The sequence below is a fragment of the Lichenostomus cassidix genome, chromosome 19, assembly GCF_008360975.1.
Source record: "Lichenostomus cassidix isolate B80296 chromosome 19, HeHo_3.0, whole genome shotgun sequence".
In the NCBI taxonomy this organism is placed as follows: domain Eukaryota; kingdom Metazoa; phylum Chordata; class Aves; order Passeriformes; family Meliphagidae; genus Lichenostomus; species Lichenostomus cassidix.
This window is the reverse complement of record NC_139499.1, coordinates 3,514,860-3,540,469: the sequence shown is the minus strand read 5'-3', so window position 1 is coordinate 3,540,469 and position 25,610 is coordinate 3,514,860. Positions and strand designations below refer to the sequence as shown.

The 25,610-nt window shown below is 42.8% G+C and overlaps 1 protein-coding gene across 7 annotated transcripts in view; it reads left to right on the top strand.

The window, feature by feature from the left end:
- Positions 1 to 25,610, top strand: part of SPNS2 (SPNS lysolipid transporter 2, sphingosine-1-phosphate) — a 162,753-nt gene that overhangs the window by 104,293 nt on the left and 32,850 nt on the right. For all 7 annotated transcript variants that reach the window (XM_085078827.1, XM_085078828.1, XM_085078824.1 and 4 more), the window contains 6 exons: positions 10,610 to 10,761; positions 12,628 to 12,694; positions 15,241 to 15,383; positions 16,520 to 16,672; positions 18,223 to 18,412; positions 23,813 to 23,878. In XM_085078827.1, the coding sequence (XP_084934953.1) occupies positions 10,610 to 10,761; positions 12,628 to 12,694; positions 15,241 to 15,383; positions 16,520 to 16,672; positions 18,223 to 18,412; positions 23,813 to 23,878 (771 nt within the window). The remainder of the gene's footprint in view (positions 1 to 10,609; positions 10,762 to 12,627; positions 12,695 to 15,240; positions 15,384 to 16,519; positions 16,673 to 18,222; positions 18,413 to 23,812; positions 23,879 to 25,610) is intronic.

Below are 25,610 nucleotides of genomic sequence, written 5' to 3'. Positions count from 1 at the left end.
AAATAGTGGAAAGATGGGAAATGTCTTACAGTACCAGGTGCTAAATTAGTCTTTTGAAGTGTTGACATTTCTTTTAAATGCATGAAGTTCCCAGTCTACACAAAACACTGCATTTGCAATTCAGATAAGTCGAATTAGAGTACTAATCTCAACCCTATGTGTAATAGATTTTGAGCTGGAAATCCCTGGGTGTGGTGCTGATCATTGAGTCTGAAAACATGATTGACGAAGTCTCATGAGGAGACGGTCATAAAACATGCAAATGTGTTTAGTGGGGTTTAATAAGGTTGTCATTTTGTCAAATAGGCTGGATTTAGAAAATGAAATTAAGCTACAGCATGACAAGACCTTGTCAATTAATAACACTTCAAAAAAGGAACATGACAACTGCTCAAGGAAGATCATGAATAAGAAGCAACTCCTAAGTAGAAGGAATTGGTAGATGCACCAGTTTCTCACTAGAAATCTGATGCTAAAAGTGAGGCATCTCTCAGATATGGGCCAAACATACTGCAAAGTCAGCCTTCTGCACAGTTCTTGGAGGCTTCTGGATCTTGATTGAGTCAGCAAGCCAGGGAAGCGTGAAAACAGAAAGCAGGAACAAACAAAAATCAAAGCTTGGAATGATTTAAATGGTTCTTCAGCAAAGTTGCCTGCAAGAGCTGACCTGTTGGTATACTTGAATTTTTAGCATATGCAAAGCAAAATAGGCTAAGAATCAGCAGAACCAACAGTATGGGGAAAGTTGCAGGGACTGTAACTTCGTGCTAATTTAATTTAAACCTTGAGGGATTCAATTAAAATGTGTCCTTCATGGACTCTCAAAATTTGTTCTACACTTGAAAATGCATCTAGTGCGGGCAAAGCATTCACACCTGGATATCTCAGTCAGTTGGCTGATGCTTTTTTCCAAGGGTGCTGAGAAATTGCAGTTTCTGCAATGGTTTCAGGGAGAGGGATATGGGGTTGTACTCTCTGAGAACTTCCAATCCAACCTGTCTGATGGATTTGACTAAATTTTGGCTTCAGAGTTGGTCCAAACCAAAGAGTGTGAGCCAGGATGGCCCACTGGGTTAATGGGGTTGGATCTCCCATGTTTCTGTAGACATCACTGAAGGTGCAGATGTTGTTAGTGCTGGGTATCAATGCCTGTTTGTTTGCCAGATGACAAATCTGGCATCTGTTTGCTGCTTGCATTCAGGCTTTCTTGTGGCTCATCTGTGGCTGAGACACAGTAGCCTGTGAATATCTGTGACTATCCTTTGGTTCTGTGAATGCCACCCCATATTCCAGCTGCATTTGGGAACCTGTGTGTGTCAAGAACCTTGCAGTGTTTCCACAGTTGCAAAATTACATTGTATTTCTTCCAATCCCTATTTTTTTACTGATTGTGGCTATGTTTGCATGTCTCAGGAAGGAAACTCTGATAGTGCCTAATGCCAGAGATATTTGAGGCAAGTGCTGGTAAGTGTGTCCCACCTGACAGATCTGGAACAAAAAGCAACTGTTTGCTTCTGACCCAGAACTATTAAAGTTCTCAGGGGAACAGTTGTGGAAGATAAATTCTGGCTGAGCTGTGTATAATGGTTTTGTAACAGGGATAAATGACCACTATTTCAGCCATGTGAAGGGCCATGGACTCCTCTGGGCCTTACACCAGAGCCAAGGATGAATGAAGTGTTGTAACTCAGTGTTCTACCAGGCACTGGGAACATGGGGCTCTTTATGATCCCTGTGATTTATTGGAACATCAGCCTTTTTCTTTAAGGTCTGTATTCCAGCAGCAATGCATCTGCCAGGTGGGGTTTGATGAGTGAGCAATCTGGTACCTTCTTCCCAAGTGTATCCCAGATCCCTGGCATGAATCTGGCATTAATGACCAAGAAACTAAATTGAGAATGTAAATCCTACCATTTACATGTCATGTAATATTTTTACCATCAAATGAAAAGCTGTTCAATTATGAAGATGAAATGCTGCTTTGTCTTAGCTAAGGCTATTGTCAGGACCTGGTGATGCTGCTTAATCACCCAGTATCTTGTAAATACACTACCTAATGGATGGAGAATGGAAATTGGGCTTACTCCTCTTTTTTGTGCTGCTCAAAAATGACTGAAAAGCAACAGGGGATTCCCTCAGGATTGCCACAGCTTTGCAGGGAGGAGAGTGTTGGGAATTTGGATTTTAGATGCTGCAAATTTAGTGTTGAAAGGGAATTTCACATTCAACATTTGCAAGTAGCTCAGAAAATCTTGCCCCTGATTTTTGTCCCTGTGAAGCACAAAGCAGCTCTGTGGAAGTGCTGTGGGAAATCTTGCTACTTCCAGGGTGGTTTGGGTTTGTTTTTTATCTCCAGAGCACTTAATTAGGTGCTTCACTTTAGAGCCTCTCTGTAGGCATGCAGTTGTTAAACACTTTAGTTGCTGATTGAAGGGTATGATGAGTAAAAAAGGAGTATCTTACCATCTTTATTGGTTATTTTTATATACTAAATAATAATTCGAATCTCATAAAATAAGGATGCTTTAATCAGCCAGAATCTTAAGTGCATTTCCAAATAAAACTTTCCACATTCAATTAAGTGTGCCTGAACAGGCCACCTGGGATAACTAAAGCCATTAACAAATACTAGAAACAATCAAAGGAAAGGCGAGTGGACTTTGCTTCACCTCCCTTGCTCATTTCTATAATTAAATATGTATTTTGCTCTCTTTCTGCTTGCTGTAGTCTCTCTTCTCCTTTCAGGGCTCTAAGTACCAGCTGAATTTTCCCAAAAGAGAATTGTTCAAAGGTGAGGTGTTTAGAGCTGAGAATCAGTGGGACACTTAATGCATCCAAATGAGCTGAAGTTTGGAAGTGTTTGACAAAGTGTAAATGGATGCTGCAGAGGAATCAGACCTGCTTTAGAAGCTGTTGTGTAAGTCCATCCTAAATGCAAAGGGTTTCAGTACTGACCCTTGGGCAAATGATTGATCAAATGTACTAAGGTTTCAGCAACTCAGTAGCTTGCTGTTAAATCTTGGTGTGATATACTGGTCTCATCTGTAACATGGTTATAACCTCCAGCCAGCATAAGTAGAATGAGTACATGTGAATAAAACAAATGTGAATCATGTGTGAATAAAATCTTTGAACACTTGGAGGAAGACCTGGGGCATTTGCACTTGAATTCTGACCCTACTTGTCAGAGTTGAGGGTAGGAGAAGCATCCTTTGCCAGACACAAATATTTGATATTTGTATACTTTCCATGCCAAGCAGGCTTAAGGGAAAAGGAGTGAAGAAAAACCTGGTTAGTGTGAATGCAAGCAGAGACACAGTAAATGTGAGATGGAGGTTGCCATATGGATTTAACTGAATTTAAATAGCTTAACTTTGCCAAAGTGGCATCCTCACTCTAGAACTGCTTCTGTTCCCAGAGAGCCCACAGTGCTGCTTTGGTGTATAATGAGAGGTGTAAAGATGGAGCAAGACTCTTTCTAAAAGGTCCCCAGTGAAAAGATGAGGCAATGGACACAAACTAAAATGCTGGAAATTCCACTTAATAAGAAACAGTTTTACTCTGAGGATGGTCAAACACAGCAACAGGTTGTCTGGCATGACTGTGACTCCTCCATCTTTGCAGATACTCAAAACTCAGTTGGATGTTATCCTGATCAATCTGTTCTAGTTGATCTGCTGTGACCAGGGGACATGGACCAGACTACCTCCAAAACTCCTTCCAGTCTCAGCTATTCTCTTATTCTGTGAGTGCTTGCAGAGGAGAAGAGCAGTTTGAAAATGGTGATGGAAGATGGACTTAGCGTCAGTAGTTCAGTTCGAAGGGAGGAAACTGAAAATTTAAATAGAATCCGGTAGTGATGGAAGTTCCAGGAAACGTTATGAGCAGTAGTGACTTACAAGGTAGTTGTGATTGTAGAGAGATGGGGAGTGAAAATTGGCTGTGGGTGAGTGACAACACACACAATGAGGGGAGAAAAGAGGAATCAAACCCAATCACTTCCCTGCAGTGGGACAAGTGGCAGAAGAAGCAGCAGCTGCAGTGAGTGCCCAGGGCTGCCCTGCCTGTGGGACTCAGGGCTGATAAGCAGAGAACTCTTGATGGAGGTGAGAAGAGTGGTTCATAGTTATATTTATCTGATAGGTAACTCTAGCATGAACTTCTAAGTGCACTTGTATCTCTACAGAAAACAGATAAACACTGATAACTCTCAGCATTGACTCAGAGCTGATAACTCATCAGTCTGTCTCCAACCAGACTCCACCCCAGCATGTGCCATGCTGGTCCCTTTGTACCACCCAGAGACTGAGTATAACCCACTCCTTTGGTTGTAGGAAATCATGAAACCAGTGCTTAGCCAACCTCTGAACAGGGGAGAAAAGTACTGACCAACAAAACATCTCAGTGCACAGTTCTGCCCCCATGTTGGGTTGTATTTTGGTCTCTTGCCTGGCAATCCCCATGGGGGATTAGATAAGATTACTTGTCAATAAAGATAAAGATATTCATCTTCCTTTGTTCCTGCTCAAAGATCTTCCAGATGGTAAGATACCAAATGGCCAAAATTTGGAATGAATATTCAGTTACTTAAAAGTCTGGGTTGGATTTGACAGGAAGACGTGTTCTTCAGGATTGGCATGGAAAAATTCATCAGTACTTTGTAGCTCCTCTCTGGCTCTTTACAATATTTACTCTGCTTTTATTAGAGAGGAGTTAGAACCATTGATGTTTGAAAAGGTGAGGCATGTGACTTTGAGGTTCATATCTAGATTTGACACAGCATTCCCATCAAGTATTTGGGCCCAGGACTTGTATCCACCAATGGAAGCCAAGCACCTTGGCTATATATATGCAAAATTCATAAAGCTTTAGGGGTGCAGAGAGATGGAAGATGTACTTAGGCTTATCTGTTCTGCTGTGGCCTTTGTCATCCATCCAGACACAGAATGGAATTTGAAACATCAACATCATTGTTTAATGTCAGCTTGTCTCTCGTGTTATGTCAGTGTCATTGTTTGACTTGGAAACTTTCAGATTCTTCAAGGTGACCCCTCATTCCTGGGAGGGCTGAGAGACCTCATTTAGTGTTTAAGCAAATACGTAATGTCATTCCAGTGCTCAGCTCTTCCAGTGGCTCTGAGCCAATGAACTGGAATTTGCACTGTGAGTGTGCAGGAGCCAGAGTTCTTAGTCACCACCCCGATACTCAGAGCAGGTTCCTGGCTTGGCTTACCTCATGGTTAATGGTGCATCTTTTGGCAAAAGGTGTGGTGTGTCATCTTTAACCATATAAATCCTGCAGAGTGCTGGGAAAACTTACTGGAGTGGAGGAGGAAGTGGCCTGAGAATGTAAGCTCTGCTCTGGGAGGGCAAATCCTTGCATGTGAATGTAGCTGTCAAAGGGAACCACTGTTGTGCAGCCCTCCAATGGATGTTTGAGCCCTGTGGGGTTTACTTTGTTCAGCTGGCTCCTGAGATATCTCAGATTTATCCAACTGATCACTTGTGACTGCTGTGCTACCCCAGATGCCCAGTGCAAGGCTCAGCCAGCTGGAGAAATACAGGAGTGTAACTCAGGGGAATTAAATAAATCCCAATGCTTTCTCCTTAGTTTATTGTCATTTCACATAATTTTGTGGCAATCCCAGCTGCCTATGGTAGGAATGGCTTTATGCACATGTTCTTTCAATGGACGCAAACCCTGATTCTATAGTCTTGACTTTTGCATAATGTTTATATAATAAAAGAGGGAAAATATGAGAAAACTCAGCTCAAAGAGGAATTTCGTGCTACTGACTCTTCTTTTACAGAAGCTAAATGCAAAATCCACCGGAGTTTGAATCAATATCGTCACACAGGGAAGGGTACAGGTGCAGGTGCTGTAGCAGCATTAAAGATCCCTCTTTTAGACTAGCAATACCAGTTCTAAACATGGTTTGAATTGGTGCTGTGCACACACAGGAATTTGTTCTGGAGTAACTGTGTCTGTGGGATCTCCTCAGTCCATGTGTGCCTCATCTGAAAGCAGCATGTGTTCAGCTTCTTTTGAGACCATTACAAGCTATTCCACATTCAAATGCAAATACTTAATAACCGAAGCTTAAGGATCATATGATTCTTTAGACAGTAAATCTGGTGGTTCAGAGTTGTACACATATTTGGCAGATTATAGGTTTACCACTGGCGGCTAATCTTTTAAAGAACTGTGGCTTTACTCCTTTTGTTAACTAATTAAAAAAAGGAGAAAGAACTTCAAGCTGTAATTAGACCTCTTAAAACTCGTATTACTCCCTGAATGGTCTAACTAGGATAAATGTGTAATTAGGAAGTTTCACCAAACGGGATTAGAGCCAGTCATGTGTCCTAGGCCACCAAACATTTACATGTGCAGGAGATTGAGAGCAAAGTCAGTATGAAGGTGTGAATAGAAACAATTTCATACATTTTACCTGTTGGACTTGATGTTCTTAGAGGGCTTTTCCAGCCTAAACGATTCAATGGTTCTGTATTAGAAATATTTACCTCCAACCATGAAAACTCTTTTTCAGATGTAAATTCTGGAAGGATTGTGGCACATCCATAGCTTCTAGTGTGTGGTGACAGTAATGAGACCAGGTCCCTTGGACCCTGTGATCTGTCACTGTTGTTGCCTATGGTTTGCTGACGGTTTAAGAAATGTAGAAGTTGGTAGGTAGAGTTTTCTATTCACTATCAGCACATCCCCAGGTCATAAGGATTTGTAACCCTTCTGAAACTCATTTCTATTTTGAGGAATTTGGTTTCTTTTTCACTTGGGTTGTTACTCTTCAAGTGACAAAGTAAATTCTTCAGCTTTATGGCTAGAGGGTGTTTTTCCTTCCATATATTTAGGAGATGGGAGAATGAGAGCAGGTGCAGTGACTTTTTGTACCTCAGATTCACAGGTAGGAGTGCTTTCTCCGTGCATAAATTTCTGGTGATGTCATCTCTTGAAGGGAAATTCCCAGAAAGGCTGTGGCAGTTCTGGGTCTCTTCAGCCACCATTCTTTCCATATGTCGATGGTTTATTGTGTACTGGAATTTTTGCCTGGCTTGTGTCTCAGCAGCCACACAGGTTGGAGAGGGAGAAAGGGACTGGGAGCCCTTTTGCACCCTGAATTGCCCCTGGAGCTCGTAGCAGTCACACTGTGTGGCTCAGGTGTCCCTTTGCAGTGGCACAGCCAGGCTGGTGCCTTGGAGCAGTGCTGCTCTGTGGCTGTGCCTGCAGAATCTCAGCAGCACTTCAGGCTGACACAGGGGCAGGGAGGGGGATTGATGCCATGCACAAAAAACCCATTGCATCTCTCCAAACCAGCAGATGTTGGCAGCTCTCATGGAGGTGCAGACAGTCTCTGACATGATTGCTTTCCAGAATTAAAGACACAAATAAATTGTTCGCTGTAATAGCACTTTGTTTCAAAAAACCTTCCATTTCAATCACTTAATTTTAGAAAAATGCTAGTGAGGTGATAAGTGTTGAGGTTGCTGGGCTTAACCTGTGGGGAAGGGATTAGCTCAGGTCCTGAAAGCTGACTCAGATATTTTCAATTTTCCTGCCAGAGAGCTATTTGCACAGGTGAACAAATTACAGAAGAGTTCCCAAGTCATATAGAAAGGAATAAGCTTCTTCAATATATATCAATTTCTGCTTGGGGAACAGTGAAATTCAGTTAAAGTCTGAGCTGCCTGTTCTGCTTTTGAGCACAGACAGAATTGGGCTGGTGTCAGCCCCTTTGTCTCACTAAAATGCTGAGAGCCTTGAGGTAGGACAGTAATGGAAAAGCAGTGGGGGGAAAATCCAGTGCAGAGGAAATGGCAGAGGTGTCCTGCTACAGCTGTGGAGGAGAACAGAGTTTCCTCTGCATGAGGAATATTTGACTTTGCCATGTGTTTGTGTAGGTTGTCATGTCCACATCCACTTGGAGAGGAAAAGGGATGTTCCTATGGGTGTACGTGTATAAATGTACACAAAAAATAGCACTTGTCTGTATTGCATATGGAATGGTTTCCAGACCAGTTTCTGAGTGGTTCATGGCATGCCTGTGGTCCAAATGATGAGCAGCATAAGAATTTTAGAGTTGTTTTGTTGCTTGTATTTTTTTCTTCTCCTGTGAAAAACAAAAAGACAAGGCTCCTCATGGAAAGGACCACATTTTGTCTTGGGCAGCTCCCCAGCTGTTCCTCTTCAGAGACAACTAAAACAGATGTTTTGAGTGACTGATTAGAGATGGAAGATGGGGGGTCCCAGCTCATTATAACAAATTATTTTATCATATGGGTTCCAACAGGGTGCTTGCTAGCCAAAGATCCCGAAGAACTGGTTAAAAGAAGTATTAGCTTTTAATCCTAGATAAAAAGCTCCAATACCAGGCACACTATAGAGCCAACTATACTATAAATAATTCCCTACATTGTTTTAGATTTTTGTATGTTTAGCCTTGTCACAACTTAATGGCTGCATGGTCCATAGTCTTGAATATCTGATCACAGAAGGGCAATACTATTTAGGTCTTTATGTGGATTATGCTTTTTAAGACTGCTTTTATTCACAGATGAAATCAAAATCTCATGACTTAAGTTTGAATACCACTGCTTCAAAGACCACAGTTTAAATATTAAACAGATATTTGGAGTGTGTAAGCATGAGATAAGCCAGGGAGGAGGACTGGAGGAGGAACTGAGAGAGGAGTGAATGTGTTACTCGTTGCAGATGATTGCATTGTGTTGGGCATCTGATGCCATGGTATTGATGAAACTGAGTCACTCTACCACAAAACAAATACTTGGTAGAGTTTTCCTGCTTTACACAAGGATTGTGAGAGGAACCTTCTAACAACATTGTTTGGAGGAAATTCCTGTCCAGTGCATTCACTGGGAGCAATGCTGGCTGGTGAGCACAAAATTGTGTCATTTTTCTGTAGGTATTTCAAATTTGAGGAACAACCAGTGCATTTTACAAACCTGTGTAAGTAGCATTTACTCCAGGTGTAAGTAGCACTGTCCATGCTCATCCCAGGCCTGGCAGGTGACTCCTTTGCCTGTCACCCCCTCTGTGATCCACATCTGAGCCTCCTCAGAAACCACAGCCAGCCTCCAGTTCCTCCTTTCTAATTCTGCATGACTAAGCCTTTCAGCACGTTACAAATACTGTTGCTCATTCCAAATACATTGGTTACCTGTGCACCAATGACTGCCAGCATATTTCTGCAGTGGAGTAGTTGAGCGTTGGGTAATTGCCATAAATTAAATCACTTGAGTCACAGTATAGCCCTTTCTGCTCACACCCACATGTGTGAGTTATGGATGTGCAGTTTTGGGAGATGTATGAATGAGGGCAGCACTGCACACGCCCTGCCAGCAAACAAGGAACCTGTATTCCCTCAGAAAATGGTTATTGCTGCAGAATTCACACCAAAATATGAGGAAGTGAGGAGTACACAAAAGTATTTGTTTTGTGTGACTATAGGAATCCTCAAAAAATTCTTTTCAACCAGGGGATTACAGTGAGGAAAACAATGCAAGCATGTCATTGGTAGATTTTTGTCTGCTGGTAAATTTATTTATGATGAAGGCATGTGGCTTGGTGTTTGCATGGCATTTTCCATGTTTGTGAACGAGAATTGTACTGTGGATTGATTTGGCAAAGTCAGGTACTTCCCTTAACTTCTTCCCCGCTGAAGAAGGAGAATTAGTAATTGCTCATTATTTTCAGAGCACTTCCATGTTTAAGGATATATCATAAACTGTGAATCACAGAATAGTTTGGGTTGGAAGGGACCTTAAAAGCCCATCCAGTCCCTGGATACACCTTCCACTATCTAAGGTTACTCCAAGCCCCGTCCAACCTGACCTTGGACACTTCCAGGGCAGCCACAGCTTCTCTGGGCAGCCTTTGCCAGGGCCTCACCACCCTCACAGGGTAGAATTTCTTCCTTATATCTTATCTAAACCTTCCCTCTTTCACTTTAAATCCCTGCTGTTCTCACAAATGATCTGCAGAATAATAACAACAGTAAATTGAGGATTTTTAGATGTTACATTTGTAGAAACAGATTTCCCTGGGCTTACAACTTTCTGCATTGACTGTTTCATTTCTGCCCCTGCAATTACTTCTGGGTGTAGCTCAAGCTGCTTAGATGGCTGAGAACTTGTTTGTGCTCATGTATCAGGTATTCAGGCATCAAAGCATCGTGTCTTAGCCTGCACTCAGCAGCACCCAGAAAACTGCAGGGGCAGTGAAAGAGCTTAGGTGGAAAATCAGGTCCTTGCAGTTCACGAAAGTGTTGCTTGAAATGGGTCTTGGAGAAAATTCTATTAGATGAACAATTCCTTTTTGTCCATTTTAGACTGTGTTGTGCTGAATGTGAAGTATATCCTTGTTCTGTGGGATTGCCCTTTACCCAGAAAGGCAGGTAATTCCCTGGGCAGCTGAATGCCTGTGTGGCTCCAAGTCATTCCCTGCAGGTCCTGCTTACAGAGCACATGGGTGTTCCTGGGCTTTATTTCCCTGTTTTCCCAGACCTCACTTTTGTTCATCCTGAATTAAAAAAGCCAAGGAGGGACCTGCTAATGTTTTTCTTTCTTTTCTCAGTATTTCTGGCTCCTTGTGCTCTCACGGGGTTTGGTTGGTATTGGTGAAGCGAGTTACTCCACCATTGCACCAACCATCATCGGAGACCTTTTCACCAAAAACACAAGGACCCTAATGCTGTCTGTTTTCTACTTTGCAATTCCTCTGGGCAGGTAAGTGACACGAAGGTTCTTCAATCTGGTTTTGGCTTTTCTCTTAAGTCAACTCACACAGATTTGAAATTGCTAATGATGGTAGTTCTTGACATTGGGTGGAATGGTTTAGACAGGAAAATATTGCAAGCAGTGACTAATTAGTTGCAGGAATTAGTTTCTTTTTCTGGCCCTGTTACTGGTTCATGTGTGTGACTTTTGGGAACTAATGGGAAGTTTGTTGTTGATTTTGGGTTGGTTTTTTTTTTTTTTTTTTACTCTTTTACAGCAATGGGGTGGAAATGGAATAAAACTATTTTAGCTGATTTTTTTCAGTGGAGTTTCCTTATCAGCCCAACACAGTATCTGATTGTTGGGACAAGAGGGAATCTGTCATTATTTTATTTTTTTTTAAATAATGGCTGACCCTCTATTGTGAGGTTGTAGGCAGGGTGGCTTTGCATAGTTTGCATACCAATTCCAATAGCTAGACAACATCCTGTGCAAAAGGGGCATCATGGGTTCATTTCCAGAAGGGAATACATGGGCAACATGTTCCAAACTCAGAGAAAAACTTCTGGTGGTGCATTTTACAAGCTGGAACACTTACCCATGAGATAACACTCACAAACATCCTTTTGCTCTTGAGGAAAAAGAGACAAAGAGGTCCTTGACTGGTAAAAAGAATATTTTGCCAAGAGGACCAAGGATTCCAAGGATTATTTGCCTAGAGAATTCAGTGAACTAGAAAGAAATTACAAATATTCATCCTGTTGAGCCTGACTCTGGGACTTCATTATCTCAATACCCAACAGCAGCAGGGATTACAAGGCCATGGAGGATAGGACAAGGGCTGTAAATTGAAAGAGGTTTAGATGGGATGTTAGGAAGACATTCTTCCCTGTGAGGGTGGGCAGGCCCTGGCACAGGGTGCCCAGAGAAGCTGTGGCTATCCCTGGATCCCTGGAAATGTTCAAGGCCAGGTTGGATGAGGCTTGGAGCAACCTGGGATAGTGGAAGGTGTCCCTGCCCATGGCAGGGGGTGGCACTGGATGGGATTTCAAGGTCCCTTCCAACCCAAATCAGCCTGTGATGATTCACAGTTTGATTTTGGGGCTTGTCTGGGTAAAGTGTTCATTTTTTGGGGAGGTTATAGGTGCCATCTTCCAAAGCTTAGCAAACTCTTCAATCAGGGGGTGGGAAGGGGCAGCCACAGTTGCCTCACTGCAATCTTGGCAACTTTTAGCCAAGGTAACCTCGGCAAGAAATGCAGCAGTTTTGAAAAAGGATATTCACATTCAGCTCATGTTCAGAGAAACGTGGCTACATTCACCTTAAGTCTTTTGTGACACACCTTATGTCTTAAATGAGGCTGAAGGTCTCTCATCAAACTTCTTGCATGTTCTCCTTGGTTTTGCTTCAAAGCTAATAGAAAATGGTCTCTTCCAGCATAATTAGAACCAAGTACTATTAAGTGACAAGAAAAAAAAAATCTAATGATGGAATATGGTCTGTCCTTGAAGGGCACTTTTTAACTGAAAGCTTGAACATAAAATTGTTTAATATTCATATTAGCACAGAGAGAAAGGCCTGACGTAGAAATGAAATTGGGAAATAAATTCTTTTTGAGTCTTTGTTTCCATCCCCTGTACATTGAAAGGTCAGCTATAAACTTCCACATTTCCATCAGATCTGAACATTTTTAGATCAGCCGTGCTGTGTAGAGTCACATATTAGCCACCATCTGCTTCTATCCCCATGTTCCTTCCTGTAGGACAAGGGAGCTGAGGACACAGAGTTGGTTGTGCCTCTCTTTGCCTTTATGAACAGCTGTGACTGTGGCACTCTTGGAGCCCTGGCTAACTCTCATCTTGGCCTCTCTTGCAGTGGCTTGGGGTACATCACTGGCTCGAGTGTGAAGCAGGTTGCTGGAGATTGGCATTGGGCACTGCGGGTAAGTCCCTGTTAGTGACACATCTTAATGATGGTTGATTGATTGGTGTTAGGAAGAGTTCCATCACACTGTGCCTCAACCTGTTATTATATCTGGAAGGTAAAGGATTGGAAATTGCCTCTGTGGATGTTACATGCATGACAGATGCACTTTCTGAGGAAAGGGGAAAGGTATGTGGGCTTGGCTTGTGGGATTTGGTGTTTTCCCTGCTTGGGAGCAAGAATTTTCCTATTGCTTTGTTATCAATCAATCAGTCGTGACTTCTTGATGGGAATGGGAAGACGAGGCATTGGCCTTAAATCAACTCCACAGTCTTTCAGTCCCCTGCTGTCAAGAAACTCTGAGAATGGCTTCCTGCTTTGAGGAAAAAACACTTTGTTCCAGTTTCCGCTTGTTTTTCTGCCCTGAGACAGTTGGTTTCCTCCTATTTTAACCTCTTGGGACCCTGATAAATGTGCTGAAAAGATAATCCACTCCAACCACATACTCACAAACAGCTCTTGCATACAAAGATGTCTTGAAAGAGCTGAGAGGAAGTGGCCCAGCAGAACTGGTTTCTGACCTTTGGTGCTGTGGGTGGCACAGGAGGTGCATTCTCTGGCTCTGGCACTTCATGGAGGCAATGAATCTCATGAAGCTCAGGCCAACACTGTTTACAACAGCAGCTGATGAAATACAGGGGTTCCCATCTGAAGCAAACATTGTGACACAGGCCATGCCCAGGGTAGGCAAAGCCAGGAACATCACCATGAACAGTTCATCTGCAGCTGGGCGAGTGGAGGGCAATTTCCAGCTGTGCACCTGGAGTGGAAAGTGGAGTAGCCTACAGCTTCCCACCAAAAGGATGCTACCTCCTTAGACAGTAGAAATATTTAAGGGTGACATGAACTTTTGAGCAGAGGCCAACACAAGAAGTGAGACACTGGCCAGCCCCTGCTCTGGCCAGTGGGCTTTAATTGGAGCACTCTTGAAAATCCCAAATCTGTCTGTAAAGCCCAAATAGTTAATTTGTGCAAAGAGATGGTCTCTAGCTCTTTACAGGTGGTGTCTTCAGAGTTATACTGAGAAATCCAGACCCTTACAGGTCATTATAAATGACACATTGATGTAGGATTCCCTGACTGTACAAAATCTGGGGAATCTGATGAGCTGCACACATCTGTGGTGGCTGCTTTGGACACCATTGCTCACACAGTCACACATCACACACAGAGAGCCTCCAGACATCAGTCTAAAGCAGCTTCCATCCCTATGGCAATTACTGTGCTCTTGCAAGATGGGAATGATTCCCCAGGATGGTGCTTCCCTCTGTAATCTCCTGTGGGCTCCAAATCCAGAAGAGGTCAGGAATAATCCGTACTTCAGTGGGCTGGAAAAGACAGAAGGGCATGTGGGTAAGCAGCAGCTTTGTCTCTGGATCTAACAATAAAGGGAGTGTTTCACTGGAGCATTACTGAGTGTCCATGGATATTGTCCTGGTGGGTACTTAAGCTTTTAGATAAAAATCAAAGAGACTCAAAATTATCTGGCTGTAGAAAATACAGCATTTCCAATATTTTTTACCAGTGCTGTGTCTTGTGTTCAGCTGTCATAAGGATACTGTATCAGGCTTCAGTGTATCCCTGGATGAGGGATTTTCCTGACTTTCCAGTTCTGAAATATTTTTGTCTTCCCTAGAAGGATTTTGGTTTTGTCATCTTTGGACATGAAGCACTGTAATGTGTAAAGGCCATTCTCAGGTTAATAATGGAAACTTTTTCTTTTTATTTTTTTTTTTTTGGAACAGGAATTCATTTTTTAAATAGCCTGTCTAGATGAGATGATAGCTCAGTAAAATCCATGTTCCTATTTTCCTAATGGAGCTATTTTCCATTCTGACAATAATGGAATTTCAGTGTCAAAACAAGAATAGTTTTTGTAGCTTGAAAAACACTGTGGGATCTTTGTATTTTTGCCTAGTGCCTGGGAGAAAGGATTGGATACTGGGAAACCAAACCCTTGAATGTGTTGTTTTTCTATCTTCCAGCTTGAATTTTCATTGTTTCTTGGTCTGTTGTACTGAGGTACCCTGAGGAAGATGCCTGAAAGTGGGAAGCCAATGTGGGTTAGCTAGCAGAGGGATGCATGTCAAGCAAGGGTTTTCAAAGCCAGCATGTTCTCTACATCCAGAAATCTTTCAGCTGATCTCATTGCCTTTAAAAGGCTTCTGCACTCACCCAGAAACCAGCTGGTCTCTCAGCCCAGCTGGGAGTAGGTTTACAAAGAGTTAAACATCACTGAAGAACCATGTTTAGATGAATCTTGGTTCTTACTAACACAATGGATTGCCTGAATCAGAGTGTGTTCAATGCTGCATGTTTCCAGAGTGAGATAAGAGAGTCCAGAGAATGACATGGAGGAAGGAAAGGAGCAGATGCCTCAATGCTCCCAGGTTCTGACTGGCTGTGAGCATCACTCATGGAAACCAAACTGATCTATTCTTCTTCCTGACCAGTCAAAGCAAAGCCTTCTGACTCCTGTGCTAATTCCCTGCTCTTTTCTTGCAGGTATCTCCACTCCTAGGAATGATAACAGGGACACTCATCTTGATATTTGTGCCTGCTGCTAAAAGAGGAAATGCTGAACAGCTTGGGGGGCAGCTGAAGGCTCGGACTTCATGGCTGAGAGACATGAAAGCATTGATTAGAAAGTAAGAGCACTAGCAAAAAACATGTTTTGCCTCTAATGCTTTATTGGAACATCCAGTGGTCTGGATTTGGCATGGTGAGACTGGAAAGTGATGACAAGCAGGGAGTTGCAGGAAGTTTAGTCTGTGGATCTAGGAAAGAAAATCACAGTTACATGAGGTATTGACTGCAGTGACGATGATGGATTCCAAGTTTTGCTCTAACCTTTGCAAGACTGACATCTAAGAAAGGGTCTGCTTTGTTTGGCTCATACTTCATACAAATCAGGGCTTTTGAAGTGTAGAAATTGCTGTTTTCCTGTATTAATTGTTGTGCCACTGTTGTTCAGGCACTTTTTTTTCTCTTGAAACTGCTACTCTGCTGAGGGGGGAAAGAGAGTTTTAGCAATTTAAGAGAAAAAAACCACACAGAAGCTTGTACTACAGAAAGTTTAAATATCTGTGTTTATAAACCACATGTGACTGAATCCATGAGCACTGAATGTGCTTGTGTGCTTGTATCTGTGCACAAAGGTTCACAGGCTCACAAGTGTTTAAGCAGCTGCACTTCCTTCCAGAAAGCTGGCCTGTGAATGTGCAAATACTTTCACTTGTGAATTCAGGGTTACCTTGGAGTTCTGATGGGAAACTTGTGATGTCCTTCATTTTTAGAACTACTGGCTAGAATACCTCCCTGGTCTTGTTGTCCAGTTTCAAAGGACTATGAAAAGTGATGATGGAGGATTTATCAATATTTCTGTGTTACTGCTTTTGGTAGTTTATATGAGTAGTAACCATATGGTGGCAGGGATGGGGAAGGAGAAGTGAAACTGCTCATCCAAGTAAACAGTTGACATTAGGGTGAAAGCCCTGCAATTCACATATCATGTCTTAGTGACCAAGTACTGATTGTCTTCTCAAACGGTCCTGTGGAACATCTCTGATGAGTTCAGTACATTATTGTCAATGGAGTATCACATGTGAATATGCCATGCTTCTGATTCTCCATTTCTTTCTACCTCACATCACCCCTGCCCCTTGGCGAAGGGAGGTGGCAAATGTGGGGAAGCACTGTTTTGTCACTGAAGCACTGAGTCCTGTGTGGAGCTCCTGCTTTTCCACTTTCTCCCCTAAACCTTCTCTTGGTTTTGTCTCCACAGCCGCAGCTATGTGTTCTCATCCCTGGCCACCTCAGCTGTCTCCTTTGCCACAGGGGCACTTGGCATGTGGATCCCTCTGTACCTTCACAGAGCACAGGTCGTGCAGAAGACAGCAGAGACCTGCAGCTCCCAGCCCTGTGGCACCAAAGATAGGTGAGAGTCAGAGTCAGCTGCTTTACGGGGGGGATGGGGTGTAGGGGCTTATTTACCAGAGGAAACAGGCAAGTCCCACAGAGACAAGGTACTAGAATGTCTGTAATTTCCTCTAAGTCCTTGCAACAATGATAGGAAATGCTGGAATTGTAAACTAGGTTTTATTTCTCTTCTTCGTTGCATGAAGTCAAACCAAAGGAGAAGCAATGACCTCAGCTCTTTCTTCATTCCCAGGCTGCAGGACAGAGTAGAAAAGAGAAAACAGAAATCCTGTAAGGAGGATGTTTGGAGAGCTGAGAATTTGGTTTCTTAAGACCCATCTGTGATAGCAGCAGAATTAGCTGGCAGGTTGGGAAGCCCCAGTGGTGGCTGTAAATCAGAGGTTGGAATGGTTCCCCTAAAGCTGCAGGGACTAATCCTGTAGGCTTTTGTTTCTTTGTGAGACAGGACTTCCCTGTATCATTGCTCTGTAAACTGCTGTGTGTGCTAAGTTTTGTTGAAGAAATGGGTCACTTTGGGCTGGAGTACTTGATATTATACCGTGGTTGGGGTTTTCAGTCCTGGTTATGGAATATCACTTGCCACACATAAGCTATGAAAAATAATTCGTCATTTTTGGATTTACCATGGTGGCACAAACCAGAAAATGCTATAAAAGCATTCCTTCAGGAAAATAAAAGATATTAAAAAATGCCTTTTCTCAGCTCTTTTGCTTATTAGCTCATGAGAGAAAATAAAATTAGGAAAAACCTTCTTGCCATAGCAGACATAATCCCAACTCAAGTAAAGTACTTAGTGGTGTGGAGTCCCATCCACCAGACTGTCCAGCAGACAATCTCAGGCTATTCTGCAAAAATGCAGTGAGCAAAACACACAGCTCCAGCCTGAGTGCCTGTCTGCTGTTTACAAAGAGAAATCTCCCCTCCTTGACGACAGCTCAGTTCTGAGCTGCCCTCAAGTTACTCTAATGTAGTTGCCCAAGACTCTGTAATCCAAGTCCTGCACATATAATATGGAGAATCCTTCTGGCTCTTTAAATTTAAATTAACACATTCAAATGTGTAACCTTACAGCAAAAAGATTCTTTGAAGTGGCATGAAAGGAGTTATAAAGTTGAAGTATGTTGGAAATCACTGGTATTTAAGAATCTTATTAGGTTTGCATCCCCTGAGGCTTCCTGGTGCCTGTCCATGATTTCCCCTTCCATGATCACTGTACAGGTTATTAATTAGTCTTGTCCATACATAATTAGCTGTTCAGGGCACTTTGTAGGAATCCCAGTTCCACCCAAGGAAGCAGTGTAGGCCCTTTGCACCCCATCACCCATGGATCAAAGCCTGTCCATAGCGATAAATTTAATATGCTGTGTTGTTCCTAATTGCAGGGCAAGAGGGCTAAAACCATGTGCATTTGTTTTATTTAAAATTTGCAAAGCCAATGTGCAAATTTCCATCAATCAGTTTACCCTAATAATTTGTCCAAAGACCATGCCCATTCTGGGGAAAAACTCCAAAAAAACCCCAACTTTCTCTTCTTTTTTTTTTTTATAGTTTGATCTTCGGAGCAATCACTTGCTTCACTGGCTTCCTGGGTGTGATCACAGGGGCAGGAGCAACCAAATGGTGCAGGTCAAAGACACAGCGAGCTGATCCTCTTGTCTGTGCTGTTGGAATGCTGGGATCAGCCATCTTCATCTGTCTGATCTTCGTGGCTGCCAAGAGCAGCATCGTGGGAGCCTATGTGAGTATAATCCTTTCCATATGCCAGCCCTACCAAACTCCTTACAAGACTGTGTGCTTTGTCCCCTGAAGAAAGCCTGGGAGGTTTTCTTGCCTTTGCCTTGCTGAATGTCCTTCCTTTTTGCTTCTCAGCATTTTGGCACTGTCTAAATGTGTCTGATATCTCAACAGCTTATCCCCGCTGCCATCAGAATTCAGAGCTCCATGGAAACCCACAGGTCTCTCTGCCTTTGGGCTGTTCTATCTGCACCTCAATCCACACCTTTATTGCTCTTGCCTAATGTTTGGTGCAAGAAAATTGAGCACTTCCCTTGCAATGAGGGTATTGTAACTGCAGTGGTACCAGATGACAATTACGGTGTAATTTGTCTGTGGGCAAGCTTTTGGCTCCCTTTCAGTACCATTTATTTCCATAACTAGGTGGATTGCAGCAGACTAATATTAATTACCCAGTAATTTCAATTTGTTATCTCTATTACCATAGCCCCATCATAGCCCAGGAACCCACAGCACTTAAAATATGGCTCCTCCCTGAGTGCTTACAGTTGAATGATATAAAAAGGTATCAAATAGATCCAGATAAATGGAATGGTTTGGGCTGGGAGAGACCTTTGAAGGTCATTTAATCCAACCCCCATGCACTGTGCAGGAACACCTTCCATCAGACCTTGTTGCTGAGAGCCCCCTCCAATCTGCCTTGAATGTTTCCAGGAATGAGGCATCCACCACCTCCTGGCCACCCTGTGCCAATGCTCTACCACCTTGGTGAAAAACTCCTTCCTTACACCTTATCTAACCCAACCTTCTTTTAGTTAGACTGAAGGGAAAAGGAAAAGCTCAACTATAATAATCCAGCCTCGGGCTAGAATCTTGCTTTCAGCAGGGAGTAGAAATCCAGTCACTGAACAAATCCCTGGTTCCCTTTTAATGTCAGAATGAGAGAAGCCTGGGACCTGGGAGAAGTTTTTGAAGGGAAAGCATGAGATGTTTGGGATCCCTTTGGAAAGCCCACCCTTCACTTCCACACAGCAGCACACACTCACCAGCAAGGAGAATTTATTTACAGCTAACCAGCCAACTGCTGTTCCTCATTTCTCTGTATTTTGAGCAGTGGTCTAGCCATGGCTATTTTCTGAGTCTTTCAGCAGCTGCCACAGTTATGGGGAAGCACAACCAGAAAGGGTGGAAGTTCAAAATCATTAAGGCAGAGCCAAGAATGCCTCCTCTGGCTATTTAAGATTCAGGTCTCTGGTTTGTGTCCATGAACTAACATTTGAATTGGCAGAAGAATGATCACCCCAGACAACCTGTGAGAGGGTGTTACTGGTTGGTGAATCATTAACCTTCCTTTCATTGATCTATCACACCCCTCACCTGCACACTCTACCTCTTTGTGCAGACAGAGCTGTGATTTTCTCCTTTCTCACACCCAGTGACAGACATGTTCATTTGTGGTGTTCAGTCTCTTTAGACAGAAACCTCTCCCTTTCTAGGCTGGAAATACTGTTTATAAAAACTGTGCAGCAGGAGGTAGCTATTACTCTCATTTTTATATTTTTTCTTTTTCTTTTTTAATAGCCATACTATTATGCATTATATAAGTATATAAATGTAGATGGTATTATTTAAACAACCCTAGAAACAATTTATTTTATTATGGATGAGCAGTAAATCTAATAAAGAGTCAATGATTTGCAAAGGAAGTTATAGCTGCATATGGAGGGGGTATAAGGAATATGAGATTGTTTGTGATGCTCTTAGGCTGAAGCAGGAATCACTGCCTCTCCATAGCCCTAAATATGCTCTGCTGGAAACCTGGTGACCAGAAAGAGAGGACAGGTCTGTGTTGGAGCCCCCAGTGTCTCATAACACAAGGTGTTATTGTGGCAGTGTCACACTGAATTCACTTTCCAAGGCAAGTTTCTAACACAAACTCTTGTTTTTCCATGCCAGTCAAAGAGCCATTGCAATCTTGCAGACTTCCAGAGTGTTTAATTCCCTTGCATTTCAGTAGACCTGCCTTGCAAGGTTGCATTGTGTAGCAATTTCTCATTGCTCTCTGTTTTAAGTCTCATTGGTCCATGATGAAGGAGAGAGCATGCTGTGACTGGTGGACAGAATGATGGGCTAGGTTACCTTCCTTATCTCAAAGTCCATGATAAAATCTCCTTCTGGAAACAATGTAGTGAAAGTGATGGGTTGATTTTCTTATCTCTGATATCCTCCTTGACAGCCTGTCCTGGCTCACATCCTTGAGTTCTGTGTCTGTGAAAGGCAAGGCAATGCTCTGGTCTGTCCCCCAGCATGGTAGTATTTGCCAACCTTCTGTACTGTGACTGGCTTTAGGCTTCTGTCATGGATCACACCATGCAAAAATTGACACTGAATGTTTTTGGAACCCTCATTGGCTCAGAGCCTTAAATTTCTCACTTCCACGCAATTAGGTGGGTCTCCATGAGATGATGTTCTCTCTTGCTGAGCTGTGTTGGCCACCAGATCACCATCTCCCTCCCTGCTTTAGTTAACAGTTGGGAGCTTTAATGCTGACTGATACAGGCATCAGCTTCAGTGAAGTGTTCACACTCCAGCAAGAACCTGCAGAGCCCTTGCTTTTTAATTTCTTGGCATCATAGGTTTTATTTCTTTGGAAAAGATCTGCATTTCCATTAACATGATCACCCTGTCCCTTACGTGCTGTGTACTGTCTGCTCTCCTCCTCCCCTGAACACATGTGCTAATTCTCTCCTGCTCAGTCCTTTCCTGCAGGTGGTTTTGGTCCCTGGGGCAGTTGCTATTTCCATTCTGTAGCAGCCACTCCCACCTGAGGCAGGTAGACAGATTACTTTTTTCCAGATCATCTTTTCATACTGATCCTGTAAATTACTGGCAGTGGTAAAGTGGTTGGCAAGGTAGAATAAAACAACAATTCTGTATCACTTAGCTGCCCAGACACTTGTATTTCTCTCTTTTATTTCTCCATCTTGCTTGGCTGTATAGTCCAATTAGTTTGTATTCAGTTTTCCTTGCAGCATGTGGATTTGTGTGTTATAAGCCAGCTCCTTAGAGCACCATTTTGCATATCTGTAAGTCCCACCCTTCTGAAATATGAACTCTTTGAAACTTGGTTTTCAAACCTGTCTCTGGAAACCCATTATCTGTGTGGCACCATCATCTCACACTGCTCAGACATTCCAGCTGTAGATTTTACACTTGTTTAAATCTCCAAGTGACTGGAGAGGGATGCTTTGCTTCGCCTTCCTTTTGACACTGTTCCAAATTCCTCAGTTGCAGCATCTATTTCAATTCCTCAAAGACATTTTATGATCTTGCAGAAATAGCAAATCCCAGGGTAAAACCTTGCCAGAGAGCTTTTACAGCATCTCAGTCTCAACCCCAGGGACTTTCTGTTGACATGGTGTTGGTGACCTGCCTACTTCTGAGGCATCAGTATTGCCCAGCATTGAGCTGGAGTTAGAACTGCTCCACATTCAGAAATTCATGAGGGTGTCTTACCCACCATTTCAGAGAGAAGTACAAATAATGAAGATATCAACAGATATGCCCTTTGAAAACAGTCACAGATGGAGTTTGTAACCTGCTTAGAGCTTGCTGTGAGAGCTGCTGGTGTGACCACTCTGAAACCTACTGTATTTATCATTTTGGGGAGTCAGAATTTGCTAACTGATCACTTAAACAGAAAAGCATAGATAAGCAGCTGGACACCAAATAGACCTGGTGAGATGTTACGCAGCACAGCTGTAGTCAGAAACAGATGTAGATGTACATCTCACTGTAAAATGAAATTCAAAAAGTGAGTGAGGAGTCAAAACCATGAGCATTTCAGGAGCTATTATCTGTTCTGGAGTTGCCCTATTTGCTGTAAGCACCCCTAGAGTCTCTCTTCTGCAGAAATGCCACGTATCCTCACATGCCCTTTGCAGTGGGTGAACTCATTTTTATAAACCTCTATCAGCAGCTGAAGGACAGATATTTTTGAATGTCAGTATCTTCTATCCTACTTTTTGATCTTCCTCTTGTTCCTCTTTTCATTTTACCAGTTCCCACCTATTAATCACACATTTCATGGAGTGGTTGAAATACACATTCAGCAGCTCAGAACTGGTGTGCTCTGAAGTTTGTAGCATTTCAGTGATTTATTTAAAGAACTTGTGCTGAATTCCTGCACAGGGCACTAGTTCTGCTTGCTGCCTGTAACAATTCAAATGTGTGCAGTTCCTATCAGCTCAAGGCAAGCAGTTATCTGTTTGCAGTGCTGCAAGTAGGCAGGGCATGTCAATGCTGCATGCAGAATTGTGATTCCATCCTTCCCAAGCTCAATTTAGTCCCTCCATGAATTTAGTCTCATCATTTCCAGTGAAAGCCGAGCTCAAGGTAGACCAGTGGGCAGTGGGAAAATGGAAGTGGAGATTTCCTAACCAGTGGGCAGTGGGAAAATGGAAGTGGAGATTTCCTAACCAGCTGTAACGACTGGCTTGAACACCATCACAGAGGAAACAGATCCAGTCACAGAAAAAGGGGATAGGGAGGGAAAATATGTGGGAAACAAAGACAATTTTAGAAACAAATAGAGGAAGCTTCTGTAGGGCAGTGCGTAAGACTTGCTAAATAAAGCAAATTATTCCTGGCAGTGACATGAGGGTCTGAGAGGTTTAGGTAACCCCAACTGGTGTGTGGGAAGAACAGTGGCAGTGGTCACATCATGTCACAGCTGCCACTCTTGCAGTTCTGTGGCTTTTAATGTCTCGACCATCTCTACAGAGCCAAGGATTGTATTTCACCACAAGACACTGATGTTGCAAAGCCCATACTTAATTCCAGTCTCAACTGGACAGATATTACCCATACAGTGCTGTTGGGGAGGGAAGGAACCCTCCACAGAGTGGGTAGAGAACCTCAGCTGGTTTGCTGTGCAGCTGAACACACAGCTTGGTTCCCAGGGATGGAAGTGGCTGTGCTTTGGGGAGCTGTGGCCTTCTTGCCTTTTCTAACTGGCTTTTTGGAACAGAATGGTGCAAGCTGGACTTGATCTTAAAGGTCTTTTCCAACCTCAACGATTTTATGAGTCTAAGTATGCAAGCCTGGGGCTGACTCTTCATGCTGGTTTTGCATGTTCTTCTAAAATCAAATGTGTCAGCCTTTAATTTAGCTGCTCTGTAGATCATAAACTTAGTTTACAGTAACAAAGTTTCAGGCCAACCCTCTAGAGCTCTGATAAAAGTCTGTGGTTTGCTAATACTCAAAATAAACCACAACAGCAACAAGGAGTGCACTGTGTAGGTATGAGACAAATAAACAACAAAGGAAAGTTTGTGACAGGTCATTTTTTCTTTGAATGTCAAGTGAATAAATCTTCTCCTTTTTGTGTCTTTTGTTACAACAGATTTGCATTTTTATCGGAGAAACTCTTCTGTTTTCAAACTGGGCTATCACAGCAGACATACTAATGGTGAGTGCACTTTGGAACAGCATCTTTCCCTGTTCAGAGCAGTTTGTCAACTTGCAAGAACAACCTGAAGTTCACAATTTCTTCCAAATCCTAGTCCCTACTTCAGCCTGTTCTGGTTTTTATTATTTTTATTTGTACTTACTGAAATGAAAAGTGACATAGGGAGAAAGAATGAAAAAAGATTCTTCTTGTCCTTTGTTGTGAGCACCGGGGAGAGATGTCCAGAAAGGACAACATTTCTGAATTAAAATAATTTCCCAAAATTTTAAGTATTTGTGCAAAACCCCACACGCACAGAATTCAGCTAGCATTTCCTAACATTCAGTGCATTGGTGGATTTTGTTATCAATAACTCAGCTTTGTTCTGCAATAGGAAATCCCTCCCTCCCTACAATGATGATGACAAAGGCATCCCACCTACCTACCATTCAACACATACACAATAGAAACCCACCTCTGGGAGAACAGAGAGGAAAAGAAAGTATAAAGAATTTTTGGACTCTGTTCACCTTGTCCAAGAGGAAACTGTCAGGGACTTTTCACCTCATGTCCTTCATTTTCCATTCTTTCTCCACCACAGAGCTTTTTAAGTCTTTCAAGTCAGCAAGCTGACCTCAGCAGCCCCATTTTCACATGAAGTAGTCTGGACATTTGCTCAGGAGCTTTGCATGTTTTGTAGAGGTTTCCATCAGACCCCATCAAACATAATATATGTTGAAACCCTGTTGTGAAGGAGGTGTTGCTTATTGTATGAAAAGAAAAGCACTAAGGCACAGAACCATTACAGGACTTGCCCCAGGTTTTTTGTCAGCTTGTTGACAGAACTAAAAATATAATCAGCTTGGCATCAATAGAAAACTCCCTTGACTTGTATTTGTTGGTTATGCAAACATCAGCGAGGAAACAATTGGGCTCAGTATTCTTAGATGTAAAGATAATGGTGTTGATATATTGATTCAGCAAAGAACTTCAAGCCTCTGCTCAAGTTGTGTTTATGTTGAAGTTCAGGGTTGTGTTTATATTTTAAAGTAGCTCTGCAGTTGCCATCACTGCATTGCCTGATGAACTTCCCATCTTTCACTCAGAGAAAGCTTTGAGAGGTGGGGTGGGGTGGTTAAATCCACTTCTCTCAGTGTGGGTAAAGCACAGAGAAACAAAGGTTGTCAGTCTACTCTGGATGGCGTTTAATTCTCGAGGTTCCTCCTGCCAGCTCAGCTGTGGTGGGACAGAGCTCTGTGGGGCTTCCCCAGGACTTCCATGGGCTTTTGCAGCTTGTGCTGAGTTCAAGGCTGCTGAGGCCATTCATAATGTGGTATCTGAACACTTGCACAGATGTGCAGCCTGGAGACAGCTGTGCTGAGGAAGAATTTACAGTACAATATGTGCAGTTGCTCATTCCTGCCTCCTGCCAGAGCTTCCTCTTGCATCCTGCCTCTGGCTGTGGTGTTCCCAGGAGCAATCCCAGTTCTCTCTGCTCAGAATTAGTGCAAAGGTTTAAATAGCAGCTGGTTTATACCCTCCCTGGCACTGGCTGGCACAGGTAAGGGCTCAGCTGAGGTGGTCCCTGCTGCTATGAGGGAGGATCCTGTCAGACATGTTCAAGGTCATCCAGAAAATCTGTGCCAGAGACAGACCTGAAATTTGACCTGTGTTGTCTCAAGGTAACCTCAAAAGATATTTTTCAACCAACTGCTCTGTTATATCAAGGGTATTAGGGCTGCCACCATTGTCC